Genomic DNA, 22953 nt, shown 5'->3' with positions numbered 1-22953 from the left:
TAGTCTGCAACTCTCCATCGGGAAACAACATTTGCTGAAAACACTCTTGTTACCACTGGTCCCGATTCTCCTGCCTGACCTTGGTGGTCGCAGACTGGAGACCATTCGGCTCAAGGAGTCGTAGAGCAGTACAGCACGGAAACAGGCCTTTTGGCCCATCTAGTTTATGCCATCACCTGCACCTGGGTCATAGCCCTTTATACCCCTCATATTACCTACTTATCCAAACTGCTTCTAAATGGTGAAATCGAATCCACACCCTCAGCTGGCAGCTCATTCCAGTCGTTCCAGCGCTCGCTGTTTGTAAGAGCAATACAATCAGGAAAGGTCACAGACTTGAAGCATTATGTTTATTTCTCTTTTCATTGATGCCACCTGGGTTTCTATTTAATTTCATTTCTAGCTTGAAAAGTTTTCTTCATTTCCATTTATTGTGCAAGAGGAAGTGCACTGGCCCCACTCAATGCCTTATCCAGACAAATCTGCAGACTCTGTTATTTCTGGAGTTCCCCTTTGAATGCTGCCACTCATTGGGTAAATAAGTTCCTCCTTGGATCAGTCTTGTTTCAGCTGCCAGTCACCTGCACCCTCAAGACTTCTGCAACAATGCGATTTTAAATACCTTGATCACATCCTCTTGCAACCCTCTCTCTCTTTCAAAGAAAATAATCCCTTTCTCCACTCAGTTCAAATCACTATAGTCCCTCATCCTGGGAATAATTTTAGTGAATCTCTTCTAGATCTTTGGAAAGGCATTTTTAAATCTTTCTTGAAGTGTGGCTCCAGAGCTGGATGCATTAATCCAGCAACCCACCCAAGACGCTGGAGGAACTCAAGTCAGGGAGCAGTTTCTGGCAGAGGTTCCCAGCGTCTGCAGAATCACTTGGATTTTAACGTTACTGCAGCTCTGGCTTTGATGGTGCTTTGTGACGTTCCTTCCTCTAGCACTCAGTGCGTTCATTCATAACGTCCTTCTGGATTCATTTTACCCAATACCTATTTTTCCTCAACCACTGTGGATGTATCTCCCCTGGACCAGGTGATTTATGCATTTCAAATCAACCAATACAGCTTCTTTATCTATGCTTATCCCATTCACCAGCTAAACTTACCTTCCTTTGCTAAGGCACCGACATCATCTTTCTTCCTGGTTGAAGACAGATGTAAACCCTCAGCCCTGTGTGTCTCCTACCGATGTGGGCTTAATTTTTTTGCCTGGCCTCCGGTATGATTTATTTTGACCGATGAACTATAGACTGGCTGATGCGCAATTGTCATCTATAGTACTTCAGAGGGTAGTGGACCTTGGCTGAAGCAGGAGACCCTTCAGAAACCATATTACGCACGCTCTCCCCTCACTGCTCATACTGCAAGATCAGGTTCAATTTCTGCCACTGTCTGTAAGGGGTATGTACGTCCTAACCCGTGCCTCTTTGCGGCATTGTGGGCTTCCTCCGGGTGCACTGGTCTCCTCCCACAGCCCACAGGTGTACAGGTTAGGATTAGTGAGTTGTGAGCTTGTTAAGCTGGTGCTGGATGCGTATCAACACTTGCCGGCTGCCTAGCAGAACTATCGCTGATTTGATTTGACACAAACAGCACCTTTCACAGTATCTTCTGACATGCATGTGAGAAATAAAGTTAATCTTTTATCTTTCCTATTTACGGCTGGTCTGCACCTTTGAGAATGCGCTACTGGGCAGCAGCTGAGGTTTTGTGCCGAGCCCCTGGTGTGCAGGTCAATCTCATGACAAATCCACGTACTGCTAGCACAGAATGTGACCATTCAGCCCATCCTGTAGATGCTGTGTGTAATCCCATTATTTCCATTCCTTCTCTCCTTTCCCTATAGCCTTGCAATGTATTTTCTCACACATGCCCATTAGCTTCCCTTTGCTTCCTGCTGACATGGTTTTAATAAAATGACCAATAGCCCATCAGCTCATCTCTGAGATATGGAGTAAGTGGCAGAAACTAGTGTCCTTACCTAGAGAGCGTGCAAACTCCACACTGACAGGATCTAACCACGGAACTCTGAGGCAGACGCACTACCTGCCACACCACTATGCCTCCTGGGACCGGAGCGCACCAAACCCAGCAGGAGGCTAACGGTGAACATTTAGACAAAGGCACTGAGTGGATGCTATTCGCCTGAGGTCTCTCTCACCGCCGACGGAAGGTCCTTCAGGAATGAGCAGCTTTGCATCTTGGGCCACGTAGCTTGAGATACAAGATGCTGGAAGATCTCAGCAGGTCTGGTGGCATCTGTGGAAGGAAATGGATTGTCAGCGTTTCGGGTGAAGACCTTTCGAATGCAGTCCATTTCCCTCCATAGATGCTGCCTGACCTGTTGAGTTCCTCCTGCTCTTTGCTTGGACCATGTGGCAGAGGAGCAGAATTAGGCTATTTGGCCCATCCTGCCTGCTCTGTCATTCGATCATGGCTAATTGATTCTCTCTTTCAACCCATTCTCCTTTCTTTTCCCTGTAGCTTTTGACAGCCTTACTAATGTAGAACCTATCAACCACTGTTTGAAATGTACCCAGTGACTTGACCTGCGCAGTCATCTGTAGAATGAATTGCACAGATTCACCACCCTCCAGCTAAAGAAATTCCTCCTCATCTCTGTTCTTAAGGGACACTCTTCTATCCTGAGGCTGTGCCCTCTGGTCCTGGGCTCTCTCTCCCGATATTGGAAATGTCTACTGTAGGTCTTTCTATATTCAATAGGTATCTTGTTGCTCTGATCGCTTGACCAGACCAGAATGAAATTGTTTCGGTGACCAAAGGATATGTATGTGAATCAGCAGTGATTATGCATTTCTTTTCCCTTGTTTAGGGGGAAGACTGGTTGGGGATTGAGACGTAACAGCTCCTAAAGTGTGGAAACTGCGTTTAAGTTTTGACTTTTCCACGACAGGGCCAGAGAAATGTCTCAACGGTACTCTGACAGTAATCTGGAAGATAAGTCCCAGGCCTTGCTGCTGGAACAGTTTGGATCTGACCTGCAGATTAACCCTGGCACAAAGAAGCAGAGCCCAACCAATGAGAAATATTCACTGCTGGGAGTGGAGAACCCGGCACTGAGCAGTGCCAGCTCCATGCCCTCGCTCTCAGACGTGCCGAAGGTGGTTCTGAGCACGGAGAGCGCAGCAGCGTTGAAGTTAGGGCATCAGCAAATCATTCCCAACAAACTGGCCGAGAACATCAAGACGCGAAGGCGGCGGCAGGACACCTCGCCGCTGGGCAGGCAGGACAGTGGGCGCAGGGAGGTGCACAGCATGCCGCCCTCTGACCTCCGCTACGAGGACGGCAAGGAGTTGGGGGGCTCGGGCGGGTCCCTGCAGCGCAACCGGCGCAACAAGTCGTACAAGGTGGCGACCGGCGGCTTCACGGATTTCTCGGACGAGAAGGAACTGCTGGCAGTGCCCACGCTGACAACTGTCTCGGAGACAACAGCTGTGCAGCCGCCCCGGAGCCCGGGCAGGACCAAGGTAAGTGAGACCATGGTGTGCTTCATTAGGTGTAAATAAAATGGCAGCACTTTGCATTTGCTACCTGTTACACCGTTGGCTGACTGTCCTTGGTCATCTTCTCTGTTGTGCCCCAGGTGTGGTTCAGGTTCCTCCACCACACACAGGTGTAGAATAGTTCTTTGTTGCTTTTTTTCCTGTAACAATTGCTTTTGACCAGTCAGGGTTGTTAGCCCTGAGCTGAATCCCCAAACCTGGAGGACTGGTGGGCCACTCTGAGTCTGGCCTCTACCCTTTGACCTGTCCGGCATGGGTGACCCTGCCAAGAGGCAAAGCATAAAGCCCTGACTCCAGCCAATGTAGCTGTCCTGGTCATTGAGGCACACGAGCCTCCAAACCCAGCGATGAGGTTGTGACCGTCTTGGAGGAGCACTTCCACTGTTGCCAGTAAAGTGTGGTCACTGATGCGGCTGGTGGTATCAGTGACACTTACTGCTGCCCGTTGAACCATGAGATACAAGGGCAGAATTTTGCCCTTTTGCCCGAGTCTGCTCTGCCATTCCATCATGGCGGATTTATTATCCCTCTCAGCCCCATTCTCCTGCCTTCTCCGTGTTTCCTTTTGACACCCATACTAATCAAGAACTTATCAACCCCCACTTGAAATATACCCCATGATTTGACCTCTACAGCTGCCTGTGGCAATGGATTCCACAGATTCACCACCCTGGGGATGATGCACTGCAGGTATATCCTCGGATTGCCCCCAGCTGTTCCACGACCCAGCAAATTTTGCAGGAGTCATCAGCAAGAAACAAGATGCTGGGGGGTACTCAGCAGGTCGAGCAGCACCTGTGGAGAGAAATGGACAGTCAGCGTGCCGGGTCAAGGCCCTTCATCGACACCCTTGACCTGATACGTCGACTGGGTGTTCATCTCCCTAGGTGCCGCCTGACGTGCTGAGTTCCTGCAGCACTCTTCCTGTTGCCCCAGATTCTAGCATCTGCATCTCCTGTGTCTTCAAATTGATAAATCACTGAGATGAGCCCTTCAGCTTGGAGTTCACCACTTTTCACTTTATTCCCCCCTACGTTCCCATCAGCGCTGCTCCTCAGCCCCTCCCGTTCTCTGTCACTCCCATACATTGAGACTGTAAAATACAGGAGCAGAACCAGCTGGAGGCCCCTCCTTTTGCGGCAGACAGTGCGATGGTGCTCAGCCAAAGCAGACCCCCAATCTGTGTCGCGTCTCATTGATGTAGAGGTGGTCACACCGGGATTACTGGATATCGTACAGGACCCTGACGATGAAGTATCGTCTTACTTGGAAGTAATGTTTGGGGCACCAACCTCTGTTTTCTGTACGGAATGCTTCCTTGTCCACTTGTCCCTCCCCACTGATCTCCTGCCTGGCACTTATTCCTGCTAGCAGGAGAAATACTGCACTTGCCTCTACACATCCTCCCTTACCACTGTTCCGGATGTGCCTCTGCGTAGTTTTGTGAGGTGGGAGGACACTGGAGCATTTAGAGGAAACCTGTACCGTCACGTGGAGTGTGCGGACTCCACACTGACAGCGCCGAAGGTCACGATTGAGCCCAGGCAGCCGGAGCTGTGAACCACCAATTCCACAAAGAGCTGATTGGCTGAAACTAAAATAAAAACAGGCGAAGTGTCCCAAACCTGAAACTTTATCAGTGTTACTCTTTCCAGGGATGTTGCCTGACCCAGCGAGTGTTTCAACATTTTCAGTTTTAATTTCAGAAATTTTTTTTATTGTTGGATTTTCATTTGCTGTCCACTCATCTAGGACTCAGAGAGGCCGGGTGCCAGGGTACGGCACGACCTGTCCTGCTCGAACGTGGTGCAGAGGGGTAGTGTGGGGAAATGCACTCCCAGGAGTGGAGGGGGTGTATGGTTCCATTATGGATTTATTGAGTATGCCCGCAAGAAAACAAATCTCAGGGTTTGGTATTCTCTGCTTAAGTTATCAGAGGGGAAGGGATTGTTGAGAATCCCATAATTGATATTTCACTAAATTATAATTAGCATCATTTCAGTAAAGAACAGTTGCTATGCAATGGAACTGTAGGGTCTCTTTCATCCTTCAGGGCCTCAGGCCAAAACATTGACTATCTGTCCATTTCCACAGATACTGTGTGATCTGCTGAGTTCCTCCAGCATCTTGTGTGTAAACATAAGAACATAAGAGATAGGAGCAGGAGTAGGCCAATCGGCCCCTCAAGCCTGCTCCGCCATTTAACAAGATCATGGCTGATCCAATCTTAACTAGTTTTCACCGAATCCCACAAGGCAACAGTGCACCATGCCACCCATTTTATTTTATTATTCATCCCGCCCAAACCCATGTGATCACCCGGGGAAAAAAAAAACAGATTTGCCAATTGAGGAGAAAAAATCTGGAAAATTCCTCTCCGACCCATCCAGGCTATCAAAAACTGGTCCAGGAGATCACATGGCTGATCTAAACCTAGCCTCATGTCCACTTACCTGCTCGCTCACCGTATCCCCTAATGCCATTTTTATCCAGGAAAATGTCTATCTCCGTTTTGAATTTATTGAGTGTAGTAGCTTCCACAGCTCTCTGGGGCAGTAAATTCCACAGCCCCACTACCCTCTGAGTGAAGAAATTTCTCCTCATCTCAGTCCTGGAACCGCATCCCCTTATTTTAAGATTATGCCCCCTAGTCCTAGTTTCACCCATCATTGGGAACATTCTCCCTGCATCCACCCAATCAAGCCCCTTCACAATCTTATATGTTTCAATAAGATCGCCTCTCATTCTTCGGAACTCCAATGAGTAGAGTCCCAATTTACTCAACCTCTCATCATACATCAACCCACCCATCCCCGGAATTAACCTAGTGAACCTTCTCTGCACTGCCTCGAGAGCCAGTATGTCCTTTCTTAAATATGGACACCAGAACTGCACGCAGTACTCCAGGTGTGGTCTCACCAATACCCGGTACAACTGCAGTAAGACCTCCCTGTTCTTATACTCTATCCCCCTAGCAATAAAAGCCAGCATTCCATTGGCCTTCTTGACCACCTGCTGCACTTGCATACTAACTTTTTGTGTTTCCTGCACCAGGACCCCCAGATCCCTTTTGCACAGAAACTCTTGCCAGTTTCTCTCCATTTAGATAATAACTTGCTCTATTATTTTTCCTGCCAAAGTGCAAGACCTCACACTTGTCAGTATTATATTTCATCTGCCAAATATCTTCCCAATCGCTCAGCCTATCTATGTCCCCCTGCAGGGTTTCAATGTCCTCCGCACTCATTACACTCCCTCCCATCTTTGTGTCATCGGCAAACTTCGATACGTTGCACTTAGTCCCTTTTTCCAAATCATTAATATAGATTGTAAAGAGTTGGGGTCCCAACACCGACCCCTGCGGAACACCACTAGTCACCAACTGCCAGTCTGAGAATAAACCATTTATCCCAACTCTGTTTTCTGTTAGAAAGCCAATCCTCCACCCATGCCAGAATATTATCCCCAATCCCATGATTTTTTACTTTAAGTAATAACCTTTGGTGTGGCACCTTGTCAAATGCCTTTTGTTGCTCTGGATCTCCAGCATCCGTAGAATCTGTTGTGTTTGTGGTCTACACTTGCTGAATTAGTCATCGAGCAATATCGCATCGATACAGGCCTTTTGACCTAATAAGTCCAGAGTTCAAAGTAAATTTATTATCAAAGTACAATTATGTCACCGTATGTAACTCTGAGATTCGTTTTCTTGCAGAGATACTCAATAAATCAATAATAAAACAATAACCATAAAAGAGTCAACGAAAGACTGCACCAACACGGACATTCACCAGTCTGCAAATAGAAAAGGCACGAACTAATAATAGTAAATAAATAAGCAATAAATACCAAGCACGTGAGATGAAGAATCCTTGAAAGAGAGCCCATAGGTTGTGGGAACATGGCATGATTGGGCAAGTGGAGTTGAGTGAAATTTAGTTTTACTTTATTGTCGCCGAACAATTGATACTAGAGCGTACAATCATCACAGTGATATTTGATTCTGCACTTCGTGCTCCCTGGAGTACAAATTGATAGTAAATATGATAAAAATTTAAATTCTAAATCATAATAAAAAAATAGAACAGGGAAAGTAAGGTAGTGCAAAAAGAAACCAAGAGACAGGTCCGGATATTCGGAAGGTACAGCCCAGATCAGGGTCGGGATCCGTTCAGCAGTCTTATCACAGTTGGAAAGAAGCTGTTCCCAAATCTGTCTGTACAACTCTTCACACTCCTGAACCTTCTCCCGGAGGGAAGAGGGACAAAAAATGTGTTGGCTGGGTGGGTCATGTCCTTGATTATCCTGGCAGCACTGCTCCGACAGCGTGCGGTGTAAAGTGAGTCCAAGGATCCCCCTAGACTTGAGCCTGATGCTTAAGGGGTAATAACTGTTTCTGAAACTGGCGGTGTGAGTCCTGAATCACCTTCAGTAAGAAGAGAGCGTGTCCTGGGTGGTGAGGGTCCCCGATCATGGATGCTGCTTTGCTGCAACAACACTTTGTGTAGATATGCTCAGTGGTGGGGAGGGCTTTACCTGTGACGGACTGGGCCATATCCACTACCTTTCCAAGGAATTTTCATTCAAGGGCATTAGTGTTTCTATACCAGGCTATGATGCAACCAGTCAATATACTGTCCACCATACATCTATAGATATCTGGCATAGTTTTAGATGCCATGCCATCATGGAAAGTCTGTGCCAATCATGGTGCCTACCCAGCTATTTCCAGTTTCAGGCATTGGTCCCAGATCCCTCTGAGACCCGTCCTTGATGTACCTTTCCAAGTGTTTTTTTAAATTGTATTATTGTACCTGCAAACCACTTCTGTGGAAAAATTTGCCAAGAGCAATTTTGGTCAAAGACCATGATTGCCCATATCATTTGATATGGCACATAATGGTGGTGATGATGATTGAACCTGCCTCAACCACTTCCTCTGGCATATAACACCCTCTCTGTATGGAAAAAGTTGCCCCTCTCGCACTAAATCCATGTCCCCTAATTTTGGTCTCCCCTACCCTGGAGAAAAGACTGTTACCATCAACTTTATCTCTACCTTGCATAATTTTAAAAGGTTATTACTTTAAACAATTGTCCGATAGTCAGGATGCTGTGCTGATGTTGTTATTTTAAAACTTTCCTCTTTGTAGCGGACCCTGGGACGGAAGAAAGGCCCCAGAAATCGGAGCTCCTTTAAGGATGGTAAGGACTGTGCGTGTGTGCGTGCACAAATCTGTGTATGTGCATGCCAGTTCGGCTCTTGTCTGTCAGCAGGGCAGATGAGGGGTCTTCAGGCTATGGAAGGGGAAATCAGTCTGGAATTAGATCTTCAGATGGAGTGGGATGCACCTAGGAGCAGGCAGGATCCAGAGATTAAATAAAAACTGAACGACTAAAGACAAAAACTGCCTGAAAGTGAGAGGAAGGTGGGGAATGGACCTGGAAAAAGAGTACTGCAGGAGAAAAAAGAAAAGGGGACCCCAGTGAGATTGGGGAGAGGGAGAGAGTATGGGTCACCAGAATGAGGAAGAGGAAATGTGTTGATGATCCCAGTGAGAGGGCAGAAAGGGTTTGAGTGTGGAGAGGGTCTCTGCAGAGTGAGGAAGGAGGGTGTTGATATCGTTGGGACTGAATGGCTTTGAACTGGAGGCAATGCAAAATATAAACTTGTTAAACCATTACGTCTTTGAGACACATGAGGACCGGGGACTAGCCGGGGCCCGTGGCATTTGTTTATTGCCTGTCCTGTATCCAATGTGGTGAGGAGTTTTTAATGAGCTGATTTGTAATTCAGAATATTTCAGCAAACTCCTTGAGCAGACCTGTTACATTCTGCATCACCCTGCCAGCGAGCTGCACAGCCCGTAGTGTAGAACACAGCACTGAGGAGGCCCTGCAGTCAGGGCGGCTTGGGTGGGTTTATCTGAGGGCTGAGACTCCCATCAATCAGCAATGGATGCAGGCCAGTCGGCTGAGAACCCCATCCTGGGGGCTTTCTGCCGCTTTTCTCTCTTGTTCCAGGGCCCGGAGGCACTCAACAACCAGGGGGTGTCTGGGCTCGGGTCGGGAACTCTGTACAAAACCGTCAGCTCCTTCCTGAGTAAACTCCTCTCCTCAGACCCGAGGCTGTACCAGGAGGTGCGGGAGAGGGGCCTGGCCATCGTTCCAGAATCAGACGACGACTTGCTGGATGACACGGAGCACTTGGAGTCCACGGAACCCAGTGAGCAGATTGTAGTTCAGAATTACCGCCGGCCGCAGATGACCTGGAGCCAGTTGCCACAGGTGAGTGCTCGCTCTCTGGGGCAGCTTCCTGTTTTCTTCCTGCGGTGACTTTTTATTGTTTGGTTTACTGTTTCTATTTTTGGGTTTATTTAGCATCCAGGCTAATACTGCCAGCAAGGTGCCAAGGAAGAGTGGCACTGCCCCAGGCACTCTTTCTGATTTTGATTTCTGTCTGTTTCAAAGAGCCTTTTGCCCACTTCCTTTATCAAAAAGCAAAAGAATTTTCTCCCGGCATCTTAGAAAATATTCCTTCCTTAAATCCGCACACCAGTACCTCTCTCTTATTGGTGCAAAATGTTCGAAGGATTCTGATGGTGAAGCAAAGCAATCAGATTCAGGAATAAGCAAGAATCTGGTGTTTATCCTAGAGATTTCCACAAAGAGAAGTAATTGGAATTGGTTTATTATTGCCACATGTACCGCGATACAGTGAAAAGCTTGCACACTGTTCAAAGAGATCAGGTCATTACAGAATGCATTGAAGTGGATTGAGGTAAAACAATATTAATGCAGAATCAAGTGTAAAATCTACCGAAAAAGTGGGAGATCTTAACGAGGTAGATTGTGAAGCCAAGAGCCCACGCAGGGTGACTTCTGGTGTCCCTGGTAACTATAACTGTGAGAAGTGCATCCAGCTACAGCTACTAACAATCCACATTAAGGAGCTGGAGGTGGAACTGGATGAACTCTGGATCATTCAGGAAGCTGAGGCATTGACAGATAGGACATAAAGGCAGCTACAGCCAAGGTGCAGGACACAGGAAACTGGGCGACAGTCAGAAAGGGGAAAGGGGTAAAGGAACCAGTCCAAAGTACCCCTGTGGCCATTCCCCTCAACAATGGGTATATCACTTTGGATACTGTCAAGGGAGGGTGACCTAACAGAGGAAAATTGCGGTGGTCAGGTCTCTGCCACTGAGTCTGTCTCTGTGACTCAGAAGGGAAGAGTGGGAGAAGAGGCAGAGTGTGGTGATAGGGAATTCATTAGTTAGAGGAATGGACAGGAGGTTCTGTGGGCGAGAATGAGATTTGTAGATGGTATGTTGCCTCCTGGGTGCCAGGGTCTGGGATATCTCGGGTCGAGTCCTCAGCATTTTTACAGTGCCTACCCATGACATTGATCCCTACATGGACCGTAATTTCTGGCTGTACACCCTCCCTTTTCTAAAATGTATTCCTACCTTGGAAGCTTTCATTTTTTTTTATTGTTTTACAACAATGAACCACAGTGGATTTAATTTGGCTTTTTAGACACCGCCCAACAGAAAATGACTCTTCTGTGTCAAAATGAAAACAGATCTCAACAAAGTGATCCAAATTAATTATGAATATAAAACACAAAATAATTCAATGCATAAGTATTCACCCCCTTTAATAAGACACACCAAATCATCACTGGAGCAACCAGTTGGTTTTAGTTAAATGGAGATCACCTGTGTGTAGTCCCGGTGTTTCAATTGATTGTAGGAAAATACACCTGTATCTGGAAGGTCCAACTGCTGGTGAGCCAGTATCCTGACAAAAACTACACCATGAAGACAAAAGAACACTTGAAGCAACTCTGCAAAAAGGTTATTAAAAAGTGTGTCAGGAGATGAATACAAGAAAATTTGCAAATCACTTGAGTGCAGTTAAATCAATCATCAAGAAATGGAAAGAATATGGCACAGCTGTAAATCTGCCTGGAGCAGCCCATCCTCAAAAACTGTGCAAGAAGGGGACTGGTGCGAGAAGCCACCAGGAGACTTACGACAATTCTGGATGAGTTACAAGCTTTGGTGGCTGAGAGACTGCATGTCCAACAACTGTGCCTGGCTGCTTCACCAGTCACAGCTTTATAGGAAAGAGAAAGCCATAATTGGGGGGAAAAAAACCCACATGAAATCTCGGCTAGAGTTTGCCGGAAAGCACATGGGAGACTCTGAAGTCAGCTGTATGAAGGTTCTATGGTCTGATTAAACCAAAATTGTGCATTTTGGCCTTCAGACTAAATGCTATGTTTGGTGTAAGCCAAGCACCACATATCATCAAAAACACACCATCCCTACTGTGAAGCATGGTGGTAGCTGCATCATGCTGTGGAGATGCTTCTCTACAGCAGGCCCTGGAAAGCTTGTGAAGGTAAAGGGTAAAATGAATGCAGGGAAATCATGAAGGAAAACCTGGTGCAGTCTGCAAGAGAACTGCGACAGGAGTTTTGTTTTCCAGCAAGACAATAACCCAAGCATAAAGCCAAAGCTACATAGAAATGGCTTAAAAAACGTAATAGTTAATGTCCTGGAGTGGCCAAGCCGGAGTTCAGACCACAATCCAATTGAGAATTTGTGGCTGGATTTGAAAAGGGCTGTTCACTCACAATCTCCATGCAATCTTACAGAGCTTGAGCAGTTTTGTAAAGAAGAGTGGAGAAAATTGCAGTGTCCAGGTGTGCAAAGCTGATAGAGACCTATCCACACAGACTCAAGGCTGTAATTGTTGCCAAAGGTGCATCCAATAAATACTGACTTGAAGAGAGTGAGTAATTATTTTGTGTTTAATAATTGTAATAGATTTAGGCCAATTTGTAGAAATTTGTTTTCACTTTGACATGAAAACATCTTTTCTGTTGATCAGTGTCAAAAAAGTCAACTTAAATACACCATGATTCAATGTTGTAAAACAATAAAACATGAAAACTTCCAAGGTGTGAATACATTTTTATAAGCACTGTAAATGGGAGGGTGAACAGCCAGAAGTTATGGTCCATGTAGGTACCAATGACATGGGTAGGACCGAAGGTGTTGTATTTGAATGTGCACAGTATATGGAATAAGGTAGATTATCTTGCGGCACAGTTACGGATTAGAACCACGGTTGAAAGAAAATTATAGCTGGGAGTTTAGTCGCCAAGGATACACATTGTAATGAAAGGATAGGCGGGAAGGTAGAGGGGGCGGCATTGCCCTGTTGATAAAAAATTAAATCAAATCATTAGAAAGAGGTGACAGGTTTGGAAAGTGTTGAACCACTGTGGATAGAGCTAAGGAACTGCAAGGTTAAAGAGATCCCTGATAGGAGTTGTATACAGACCCCCAAACAGTAGTAAGGATGAGGCCTACAAATTGCAACGAGTGATAGAAAATGCATATTAAAGGGCAATGTTACATTAGTCATGGGGGACTTCAATATGCAGCTACATTGGGAAAATCAGGTTAGTGCTGGATTTGAGGAGGGAGAATTCCTAAAGTGCCTACAAGATGGCTTTATAGAACAGCTCGTGGTTGAGCCCACTAGACAATCAGAGTTTCTGAATTTCTGAATTGGGTGTTGTGCAATGAACCACAATTGGTTAGAGAGCTTAAGGTAAAAGAACCCTTAGGGGAAAAGTGATCATAATATGATCAAATTCACCCTGAAATATGAGAAGGAGAGCCTAAAGTCAGATGTATCAGTATTACAGTGGAGTAAAGGGAATTGCAGAGAATTACAGAGGCACGAGAGAGGAGTTGGCCAGAATTGATTGGAAAGGAACACTGGCAGGGATGATGGCAGAGCAGCAATGGCTGGAATTTCTGGAAGCAATTCAGAAGGCCCAGGATACATACATCTCTAAGAGGAAGAAGTATTCTGAAGGAAAGATGACACAACTGTGGCTAACAAAAGAAGTCAAAGCCAACATAAAAGCCAAAGAGAGGGCATATAATAGAGCAAAAAATAGTCAAAGGATTGGAAAACTTTTAAAATCCAACAGAAGGAAACTAAAAAAATTACTAAGGTAAAGATGGAATATGTAAGTAAGTTCATCAATAATATTAAAGAGGACACAAAAAGTTTCTTCAGATACATAAAGTATGAAGAGGCAAAAGTGAACTTACCATAACTAGAAAGAAGGATCTTGGGGAACTGAAAGGTGTGAAGGTAGATATGTCACATAGACTAGATGGTGTACACCCCAGGGTTCCGCAAGAGGTGGCTGAAAAGATTGTGAAGGCATTAGTAAAGATCTTTCAAGAACCACCAGATTCTGGAATGGTTCCAGCAGATTGGAAAATTGCAAATGTCACTCCACTCGTCAAGAGAGGCAGCAGATAAAGGAAACTATGGGCCAGATCGGTCTGATCTCAGTGGTTGGGAAGATGTTGGAGGATTTGGTCTCAGGGTACTTGGAGGCATGTGATAAGATAGGCCATAATCAGCATAGTTTCCTGCCTGACAAATCTGTTGGAATTTTTTGATGAAATAGCAAGTAGGATTGAAAAAAAGAGAACTGGTTGATGTGGTATACTTGGATTCTCAGAAGGCCTTTGACAAAGTGCCACACATGAGGCTGCTCAACAAGCCACAAGCCCATGGTATTACAGGAAGGATTCTAGCATGGATAAAGTAGTCTGATAGGCAGGAGGCAAAGAGTGGGAATAAAGGAGCCATTTCTGGCTGGCTGCCAGTGACTGGTGGTGTTGCACAGGGGTCTATGTTGGGACCAATTCTTTTAACCTTATTTGTCAATGATTTGGATGATAGAATTGATGGCTTTGTTGCAAAGTTTGGAGCTGTTATGAAGATAGGTGGAGGGGCAGGTAGTTTTGAGGAAGCAGAGAGGCTACAAAAAGACGGACAGATGAGGAGAATGGGCAAAGAAATGGCAGATGGAATACAGCGTCAGGAAGTATATGGTCATGCACTTGGTAGGAGAAATGAAAGGGTTGACTATTTTCTAAATGGAGAGAAAATACAAAACACTGAGCTGCAAAGGGACTTGGGGGTCCTTGTGCAGGATTTCCTGCAGGTTAATTTGCAGGTTGAGTCTGTGGTGAGGAAGGCAAATGCAATGTTAGCATTTATTTCAAAAGGACTAGAATATAAAAGCAAAGGTGTCATTATTGAGACTTTATAAAGCACTGCTGAGGCCTCACAGAGTATTGTGAGCAGTTTTGGGCCCTTCAACTTAGAAAGGATGTGCTGAAACTGGAGAGGGTTCAGTGGAGGTTTGCGAAAATGATTCCAGGATTGAATGGCTTGTCATACGAAGAGCGTTTTTTGGCTCTCGGCCTGTATTCACTGGAATTCAGAAGATTGAGGGGTGTCCTCATTGAAACCTATTGAATGGTGAAAGGCCTTGATAGAGTGGATGTGGAGAGGATGTTTCCTATGGTGTGAGAGTGTAAGACCAGAGGGGACAGCCTCAGAATAGAGGGGTGTCCTTTTACAATGGAGGTGAGGGGGAATTTCTTAAGCCAGAGAGTGGCGAATCTGTGGAATTCTTTGCCACAGGCAGCTATGGAGGCCAAATCTTTATGTATATTTAAGGCAGAGATGGATAGACTCTTGATTGGTCAGGACATGAAGGGAAAGGGGGAAAAAGGCAGGAGATTAGGGCCGAGAGAAAAATTGAATCACCCATAATGAAATGGTGGAACAGACTCAATTGGCTAAATGGCCTAATTCAGCTCCTATATCTTACGGTCTTATCTTTTTGTACAAGAGGTCCATTCAAGAGTTTGGTTACATGAGTGTAAAGGCTGTCCTTGATATTATATGCTTTCAGGCTTTTGTATCTTCTGCCCAATAGGTGAGGGAAGAAGAGAGAGTGACTGGGGTAGGTGGGGTCTTTGATTGTGCTGGCAAGAGATTGGTAAACAATAAAAATAGAGGAAAGAGTCTGAACAGCAAACCACATCTGCTTCTGTATTTCACACATCAATAAAAAACAAATTGGCTGCCTTTTGTCTTTTTTCCAATCATGGGGTCTTACTGTGTGCAAAATTGTCTGCAAAATAGCAAAGGTAATTCAAAGGTACTCCATGGGCTGTAGCAAGCTTTGCTGTGTCCTGATGTGAAAAACAGCATCTGAATGCAAGTTTGCTGCGAGTTGCTTAACCCTCTGCGTACTGGTGCAGCCGTATCAATGTTCCAGGGTGCAGTTACTGTTACTGATAAATACTTGCTGATGGGATTGCCTCTGCCTGTTTGCAGGTAATCGAGAAAGGGATTCTGCACACACTGTCGAATGAGGAACGCAAGAGGCAAGAGGTGAGCACCATTCCCACATTGGAACATAGGGACATTGCCAAATCAGAGAGAGCACCGAGAAAAGTAACCGAAAGGGCAAAGGTGATAGAGGTCAGATTCAAATGTTCCCATTAGATGGGAGAGTATCGGACAGTTCCAAGTGAGGAACTGGGTGTGTACGGTTGGCCCTCCTTATCGTAGATTCAACCAACCGCGGAGCAGGAAAACCCAATAGCACTTGTTGTATGAGCATGTACAGACTATTTTTTCTTGTCATTATTCCCTAAACAATACAGTTTAATAACTATTTACATAGCATTTACATTGTTTTAGGTATTATAAGTGATCTAGAAATGACTTAAAAGTACAGGCAGTCCCTGGGTTATGAATGAGCTCCGTTCCTGAGTCTGTCTTTAAGTCGGATTTGAAGTTGGAACAGGTGCATTCGGTTTTATTTGGCGTCAGTTAGTCAAACATTTTTCTTAGTATATAGTACATATTTTACCTTTCTATGCATATAAAACACTTAAGAAACATACATATTTCAATAATTAAACCACTGCGTTGCTTAGTAATAATCGTAGCTTTCATTGGGGCAGGGCCTTTCACATGCTCCATTAAAATTGTTCCGATCTTTGACCGACTGTAGCCTAACGCTTTTACAATGACTGATGGCATTTCACCTCTTTCTGATCACTTTATTACTTCCACCTTATTTTAAATTGTGATCATGATTATTTTTGTAAACAGAAACACTGCGTATTCAGAGCCACACCGCTGGGTCCTAATGTCCACAGCACTGAGACAGGTTAAATAAAGTCCGGGGTTCCGCTGGGTCCTAAAGACCACCACACTGAGACAGGTTATGTAAGCGATTTGAGCATCCGCATTGTTTGGTATCCGCGGAGGGTCTCGGAAACAGTCCCCTGCGGATAAGGAGGGCCGAATGTAATATGGGATAGCTCCAGGTGAGGGAAATTGTGACAACAGTATGGACGTACACTGGGTGAGGAGTTTTGAGTCTATGGTATAGGATAGCATGAGGTGAGGAGGTTTGCGACTACAGTATAGGACAGTTCCAGATGAGAAGGTTCTTTGGGTCCACAGTATGGGGCAATTCTAGATGAAATCATTACTAATGGAGATAAAAAGAAACTATCACTTGAGGACAGTTTGAGAAATAACTTGGTGATGCACTGTGGTTGGGAAGTCTGCAGTGGGTGTACTACACTGGGCAGTATTTCAGTGAGTATGTTCCATGTGCTTGTTATGGCCTCAGCAGAATCCAATTGGCTGGTGCAATCATTGCACACAAGGGGAGTTTCAGAAGGTCCAGGGCTCAAGGAATTCCAGGGTCACCCGTTAGTCGCTGTGATTTGGACAGTGCTCAGCTGGACTGGACATCAACCTTAAATGGTAGCTTGGGCTTGTGTATGGCTGCACAAGGCTGAAGAATAAGGGCTTGAAGTTGACAGGGTACCTTCTTTGACTTGAAGGGTGCCTGAATGCTGCCTAGTAATTCCCACCAGGAATTGCACTGCGTTAGTTTGGATTTTTGATTAAGAATGTTCAGCTTCACATGCAGGAATTCCCACTCTACGTTCATAGGTCACTTCAAGTCAAGTCAAGTCACTTTTTATTGTCATTTTGACCATAACTGCTGGTACAGTACACAGTAAAAACAAGACAATGTTTTTCAGGACCATGGTGCTACGCTTAAGGCCACATTGGATATGAGTCCATTGTCTTGCAATTGAGGGCTATTGATTGAGCTGTGACTTCATTCCCCTCCATTCTACAGGCCATCTTTGAGATCATTGTGTCTGAATTCAACTACCAGCACAGCCTCAATGTCCTCATCAATATGTTCAGGAACTCCAAGGAGCTGCAGAAGACCATGACTTCGACTGAACGCCACCATCTCTTCTCCAACATCTGTGATGTTCAGGAGGCTAGTAAGAGGTAGGATGGATGAGGGGAAGGGGTGGTGAGGGAAAATGCAGTAGAGGAAAGTGAGGTTTGAGGCTGCTTGGGAATTTTACAGAGAGAAAGTTAGCAAATGTGGCAGGAGGAAAGGATGTTGGGAATAGCAGGGGTGGATGTGTCACAGGAGGGTTGTGGGACCTGTGGCAGAGAGTGTGTGCCGGGGTGGGAGTTGACACAGGTGTAGGCACACCCAGCTCTGAGATAACAGGCAATGAAATTTGATGCTAAACAATTGGTTTATTGATGATTGCTCCATGTCTCTCTGATGCTTGATGCTCCCTTCCCTCTCTCTTCCCCTTTTTCTAACCATGACTCCTCTCTCTCAGACCACAATAGAGATTCATATCAGAACCTACTTTATTGAAACTCACATATCATGTATATTTTTGTGACAGCAACACAGTGCAATGCATAAAATTAGGTAACTACAGTAAGGCAAAGGCCTTAGGCACACTAACTATATATATGTGTGCCTGATCATAAACATGAGAAAGTCTGCAGATGCTGGAAATCCAACACTGCAAACACAAACGTGGACCAACGTGGCAGATCGGGAATGGGAATTAAAATGGCCACTGGGAAGTCCCACTTGTTGAGGATGGAGAGGAGGTGCTCGACAAAGCAGTCCCTCGATTTACAACAGGTCTCACCGATGTAGAAGAGGCCACATCGGGAGCACTCGACGCAGTGGAGGGCTCCAGCAGATTCACAAGTGAGGTCTTGCCTCACCTGGAAGGACTGCCCGGGCCCCGACTAGTGGTGAGGGAGGAGACGTATGAGTAAGTGTAGACCTTAGACCACTTACAGACATAAGTGCCGGGAGGGAGATTAGTGGGGAGAGAAATGGACAAGGGAGTGGTGGAGGGAGCAATCCCTGTGGAAAGTTGGGGTTGGGGGGGTAGTAGTGATATGTTTAGTGGTAGGATATGTGCCCAAGTTTGGATAGATGGAGCTCGTCAGCCTGGGAAGGCAGTCCATCTGAGAGAGGGAAAACTCTGATTTCAAACCTCCACTGCCTTGTGGCCATACCCACTCATGGGAAAGGCTTCTGAGGACAAATCCGGAGCTGGAGTCCCTAAGGCAGTCTGACCTCTCTCTGGCAACTCCTGCGACAACACCGGTGCCAAGCTTTATCAGCCCTTGCCCTTCCCTTGGACAACATCAGTGGCGTGGAGAGGGGAGACTCGCTGCTTGGGCAACAGCCAGTCTTCCATACAACCTTGCCCAGGCCTGTGCCCTGGAGAGGACTTCCAGGTGCAGATCCGTGGTCTCGCAAGACTAATGGATGCCACACATGTGCCTAAGACTTTTGCCCAGTCGTATACACTCCTGGTACAAACTGCAAACATGAATCTGTTGAATAATCAGAGTTGAGTGATGGAGAAGGTACTATTTTATTATCCATGGTGTAGTCCACACACAGCTTCATGTAGAAGCCCTGCTGTCGTCCCGAGTATTTCACCAAGTTGAGGCTCAAAGTCCTTTCCAGGAAAGTGCTAGGGCTCAAGTATTAGATTAGTCCAAGTTTCTTGTAAGTGGGTGTGGGCTTGATGGGCTGGAGGGCATGTCTCTGCAATATGCGATGACAAATCAATAATTACTTCTGAATTAGCCCTTGTTGTAGTCATGGAGCAGAAGCAGGCCATTCAGCCCATCTAGCCCATGCCTGCTTGGTCTTCTGCCCAGTCCCATCTACCTGTAACAGGACCACAGCCCTCTAATCCGCATACCAACCCAGACTTCCCTGGCACGCTACAGTTGAACTGTTCGCACGTGTAGGAAGTGATCAGAGCCACCCGAGTCATGACTGGGCCACTCCAGCGCCAGGTGCTTTCACTCTCCTTTGTGATGGCAGCTATTGCTGCACCAACTGAAGTGCATTTCGCAGGCACCGGGACTGAGCATTCTGCAAAGGCATGGCAGAAGTTGCAGTGTTGGGCGATGATCTGGCACTTTCCTGCCACGATAGTAGGTAGTGTTGGCTCTGTCCGTCCCTGGGGCAGGTGCACGTTGCTGTGACACTCCAAATCCCCTGGAGCATGTCATGTGATGCTGACCAATGATAACCGTGCATAAGACTTGGGGTACTGGGCAAAAGCCAAGGGCACATATATTTTCCTAGGGTGCCTACTTCTTGCACAGTACTATTGTCATTTTATGTATTTCACTATACAGCTGCCACAAAAAAAACAAATTTCATGACAAACGTAAGTAATGAGAAAACCCGATTCTGAAATGGGTCTCTATTTTAGACTGAGAATGGGAAGAGTGGAATCATAGGGAGAGGGGAGGGAGCAGGAAGCACCAGAAAGACATTCTGTAACAGTCAATAAATCACTTGTTTGGAATCAAATGACCTTGCCTGGCAGCTCAGGGCTGGGTGTGTTGGCACCTGCACTGCCCCTCCACTGCTTTCCCCAGCACTCCCTCTCTGCCACCTGTCCCACACCCCTCCTGCAGCACTCCACCCTCGCCATTCCCAACATCCTTCGCTCCCGCAGGATTTACAGAGTCGCTGTCCATGTTGACAAATACAGGTGTCCCCCACTTCACGAATGTTCACTTCACGCCACTTCGCTTTTACAAAAGACCTACATTAGTAACCTGTTTTTGCATTACAAAGAGGACTTTCGCTTCTATGAAAATGTTTCCCATAGAGATGAATGGTTCTTCACTTTACGCCATTTCAGTTTAAGAAAGGCTTCATAGGAACGCTCTACCTTTGTAAAGGGGGGGGAGCACCTGTTCAGTACTGTGCAAAAGTCTTAGGCACCTTAGTTCTACCTAAGACTTCTGCACAGTATTATAGCAACAGAATTAGGCCTTTTGGTCCATCAAGTCTTTGCCATTCGATCATATCCTGCCAATACTCCATGTCCAGAGGATTGCAGAAACCTACAATGAAACACACTTAACGTCACTGGAAACAGCGTGGCTCTTTTCACAGCAAATTTAATTTGGCAACACATTAATATAGTTCGCATAGACTGATGCCACAACCCAGCCAGAATTGAAAAGGTTGTGTTGTTCCTCTGTTCAAGCCCCAGTGCGTAGGCTGACACGTAATGAAGCAGTGAAGTGCAATTTGGTGAACTTCACACTGAGGCATAGACGTGCCAAGCGCCACCTTCTGTGCCAAGACCCTGTGGCAGGAGTCAGTATCCACTGGACATGGGGGGGAGAGAGCTCCCTGGCAGATTCACAGGTGGCACTAACTCCACGCCAAGCCACCTCAGTGAAACCCAGATTGTCGGCTTTGCAATGCTCGATTGTTGCTCCAGGCCGACCCTGTGATATGATCACTTGCTGCGGAATTAAGTGGCACTGTATGTCCGCAGGTCAAACTGTAATAACCCCGTGCAGATACACAGCATGCGGACATGAGTGCTTGTGACTTCGCCCCCTTACAGCTGAACAATAACAGAGAAAAACTTCTTCAACCCAGCTACATGGACTGGCCCGTTGCCAACTTTCACTGGGATCAACCTTGCAGTGTGTGTGTGTGGTGCTCCTGTTCCAACTTGCCTGGATCATCTATCGGAGGAAAGAATCCCATTCACCTTTCCCATCACACATATCAACTTTGCCATAAGCTTATACTTATACAAACACTAATGCCACTCCTAGTGCGCTGGGTTAAGGCAGGTGATCACAACCCATGTCAGCAGTAGATTTTAAGAGCATCTGAAGAATGGGGAGCAAGTTTTAAGGCTGGACCTTCACCAAACGGCCAGAGAAATTGAAGGCATGGCTACCTGTGTTTAAAATAGAATTCAGGAGCCTGACCTGCAGGAGTGCAGAGATCCCTCATGATTATACTGCTGGAGGAAGTTATGGATTTACAAACAAAATAATGTTAAATTTAAAAATAAAGGTTTAAGAAGTTTTTTTTGTAACAATTGAATTAGTGGGAGCTGAGATGAAGAGTCGTGGCCTGAAAGGTTGACTGTTTATGCCTCTCCTACTAAGTTCCTCCATCATATTGTTTGTGTGTACATGTGTTGCTCCAGTTTTCCGGCATCTACAGAATCTCTTGTGTTTCGAACTCAGTGCGAGATTGTTATGTCTAGCTCTGCTGCAAGATTGGACATGGGCAGCGGGATTTGAAATCAGGGTGGATTAATGCAGAAGATGAGAGGAGAGTGATGTTATTGGTATGATAAGGGTAAACGAGGCACTTCCAATTTCAAGTAAAGGAATTGTATATTGAGAGGCAGATTGCTGCCATTGGGGTATTTGTTAACATTATATTCACATAGATCAAAGATTTGAAGTTCTAGGTTGTACGGGACATGGGTCATTCCCCTAATACTGTGGCAGAGAAGATAAACTACAGAAAAACTGGACAGGACACGGTAGCTTCTTGACTCTGATACCTGAAGATTTCTGGTAAAATATTCAGAGTTGCAGCATCTTCCTGCTCAATTGCTGGGCGTCCTTCTGACATGGAAATCCATATCCTTTAATCTAAGTAGATGAGGTCATCATCTTGATCTGAATGGCTGATGTGGATGGAATCAGATGTTAATCTCTGTTTATAGTAGCATCGAGCAGGTGGAAAGTTACCAGTTTTCCGTTTGCAGAGGTGGTGAGCCGCTGGTGCCTGCTCAGTGAGTGAGCGGGTCAGGATGTTGCAGTGAGTTTTTAGTTTCTTAGGTGATCAAGCTTGGCTTGGAGGTGAAAAATAAATGGTGATTTACTTTATATTGACATACCATATGTAACCCCCTGGGTCGCCTCAGGCTCGCTCAGCTCGTTCTCCGTCTAGGGGGAGCAGCCTTCGGCCCCGCCAAACTGGGTAATCAGCTGGTGTGGATGCTGTGTGATGTCCCCGCCTCGCCCAAAAACAGACAGTACACCATATGCGATTAAATGAGTACAATTTATAAAGGTTACTATAACTAAGTGATTAATAACGATACAGTATATATGAAGAGGAAAAAATAAAGAAAAGGCGCCAAACTTATCAAAGTCCAAACTACTTTGTGCACAACCGTCGGAGCTCAGTTTCTGAAGTCTTCTGGCCACCATTCGATCCCCTCTGAGCTCCTCGACTCGCAGCTCAGGACCCTCCGAACTCCTCGACTCGCAGCTCAGGACCCTCCGAGTGGTCAACCAAGCATATCTAGCTTCATCCCCCCCTCCTCGGAGTACCTCCCGG

General features: G+C 45.9%; 1 protein-coding gene across 1 annotated transcript in view; it reads left to right on the top strand.

Annotated features, from left to right (window-relative positions):
• Positions 1 to 22953, top strand: part of arhgef16 (Rho guanine nucleotide exchange factor (GEF) 16) — a 62247-nt gene that overhangs the window by 16268 nt on the left and 23026 nt on the right. The window contains exons 2-6 of the mRNA XM_059952180.1: positions 2840 to 3494; positions 8684 to 8735; positions 9652 to 9818; positions 15771 to 15827; positions 17608 to 17768. Coding sequence (XP_059808163.1) covers positions 2931 to 3494; positions 8684 to 8735; positions 9652 to 9818; positions 15771 to 15827; positions 17608 to 17768 — 1001 coding nt within the window. The 5' untranslated portion in view covers positions 2840 to 2930. The remainder of the gene's footprint in view (positions 1 to 2839; positions 3495 to 8683; positions 8736 to 9651; positions 9819 to 15770; positions 15828 to 17607; positions 17769 to 22953) is intronic.

The sequence above is a fragment of the Hypanus sabinus genome, chromosome 27, assembly GCF_030144855.1.
Source record: "Hypanus sabinus isolate sHypSab1 chromosome 27, sHypSab1.hap1, whole genome shotgun sequence".
NCBI lineage: Eukaryota > Metazoa > Chordata > Chondrichthyes > Myliobatiformes > Dasyatidae > Hypanus > Hypanus sabinus.
Note: the sequence above shows the minus strand (reverse complement) of the source record. Positions and strands in the feature narration are given on the sequence as shown.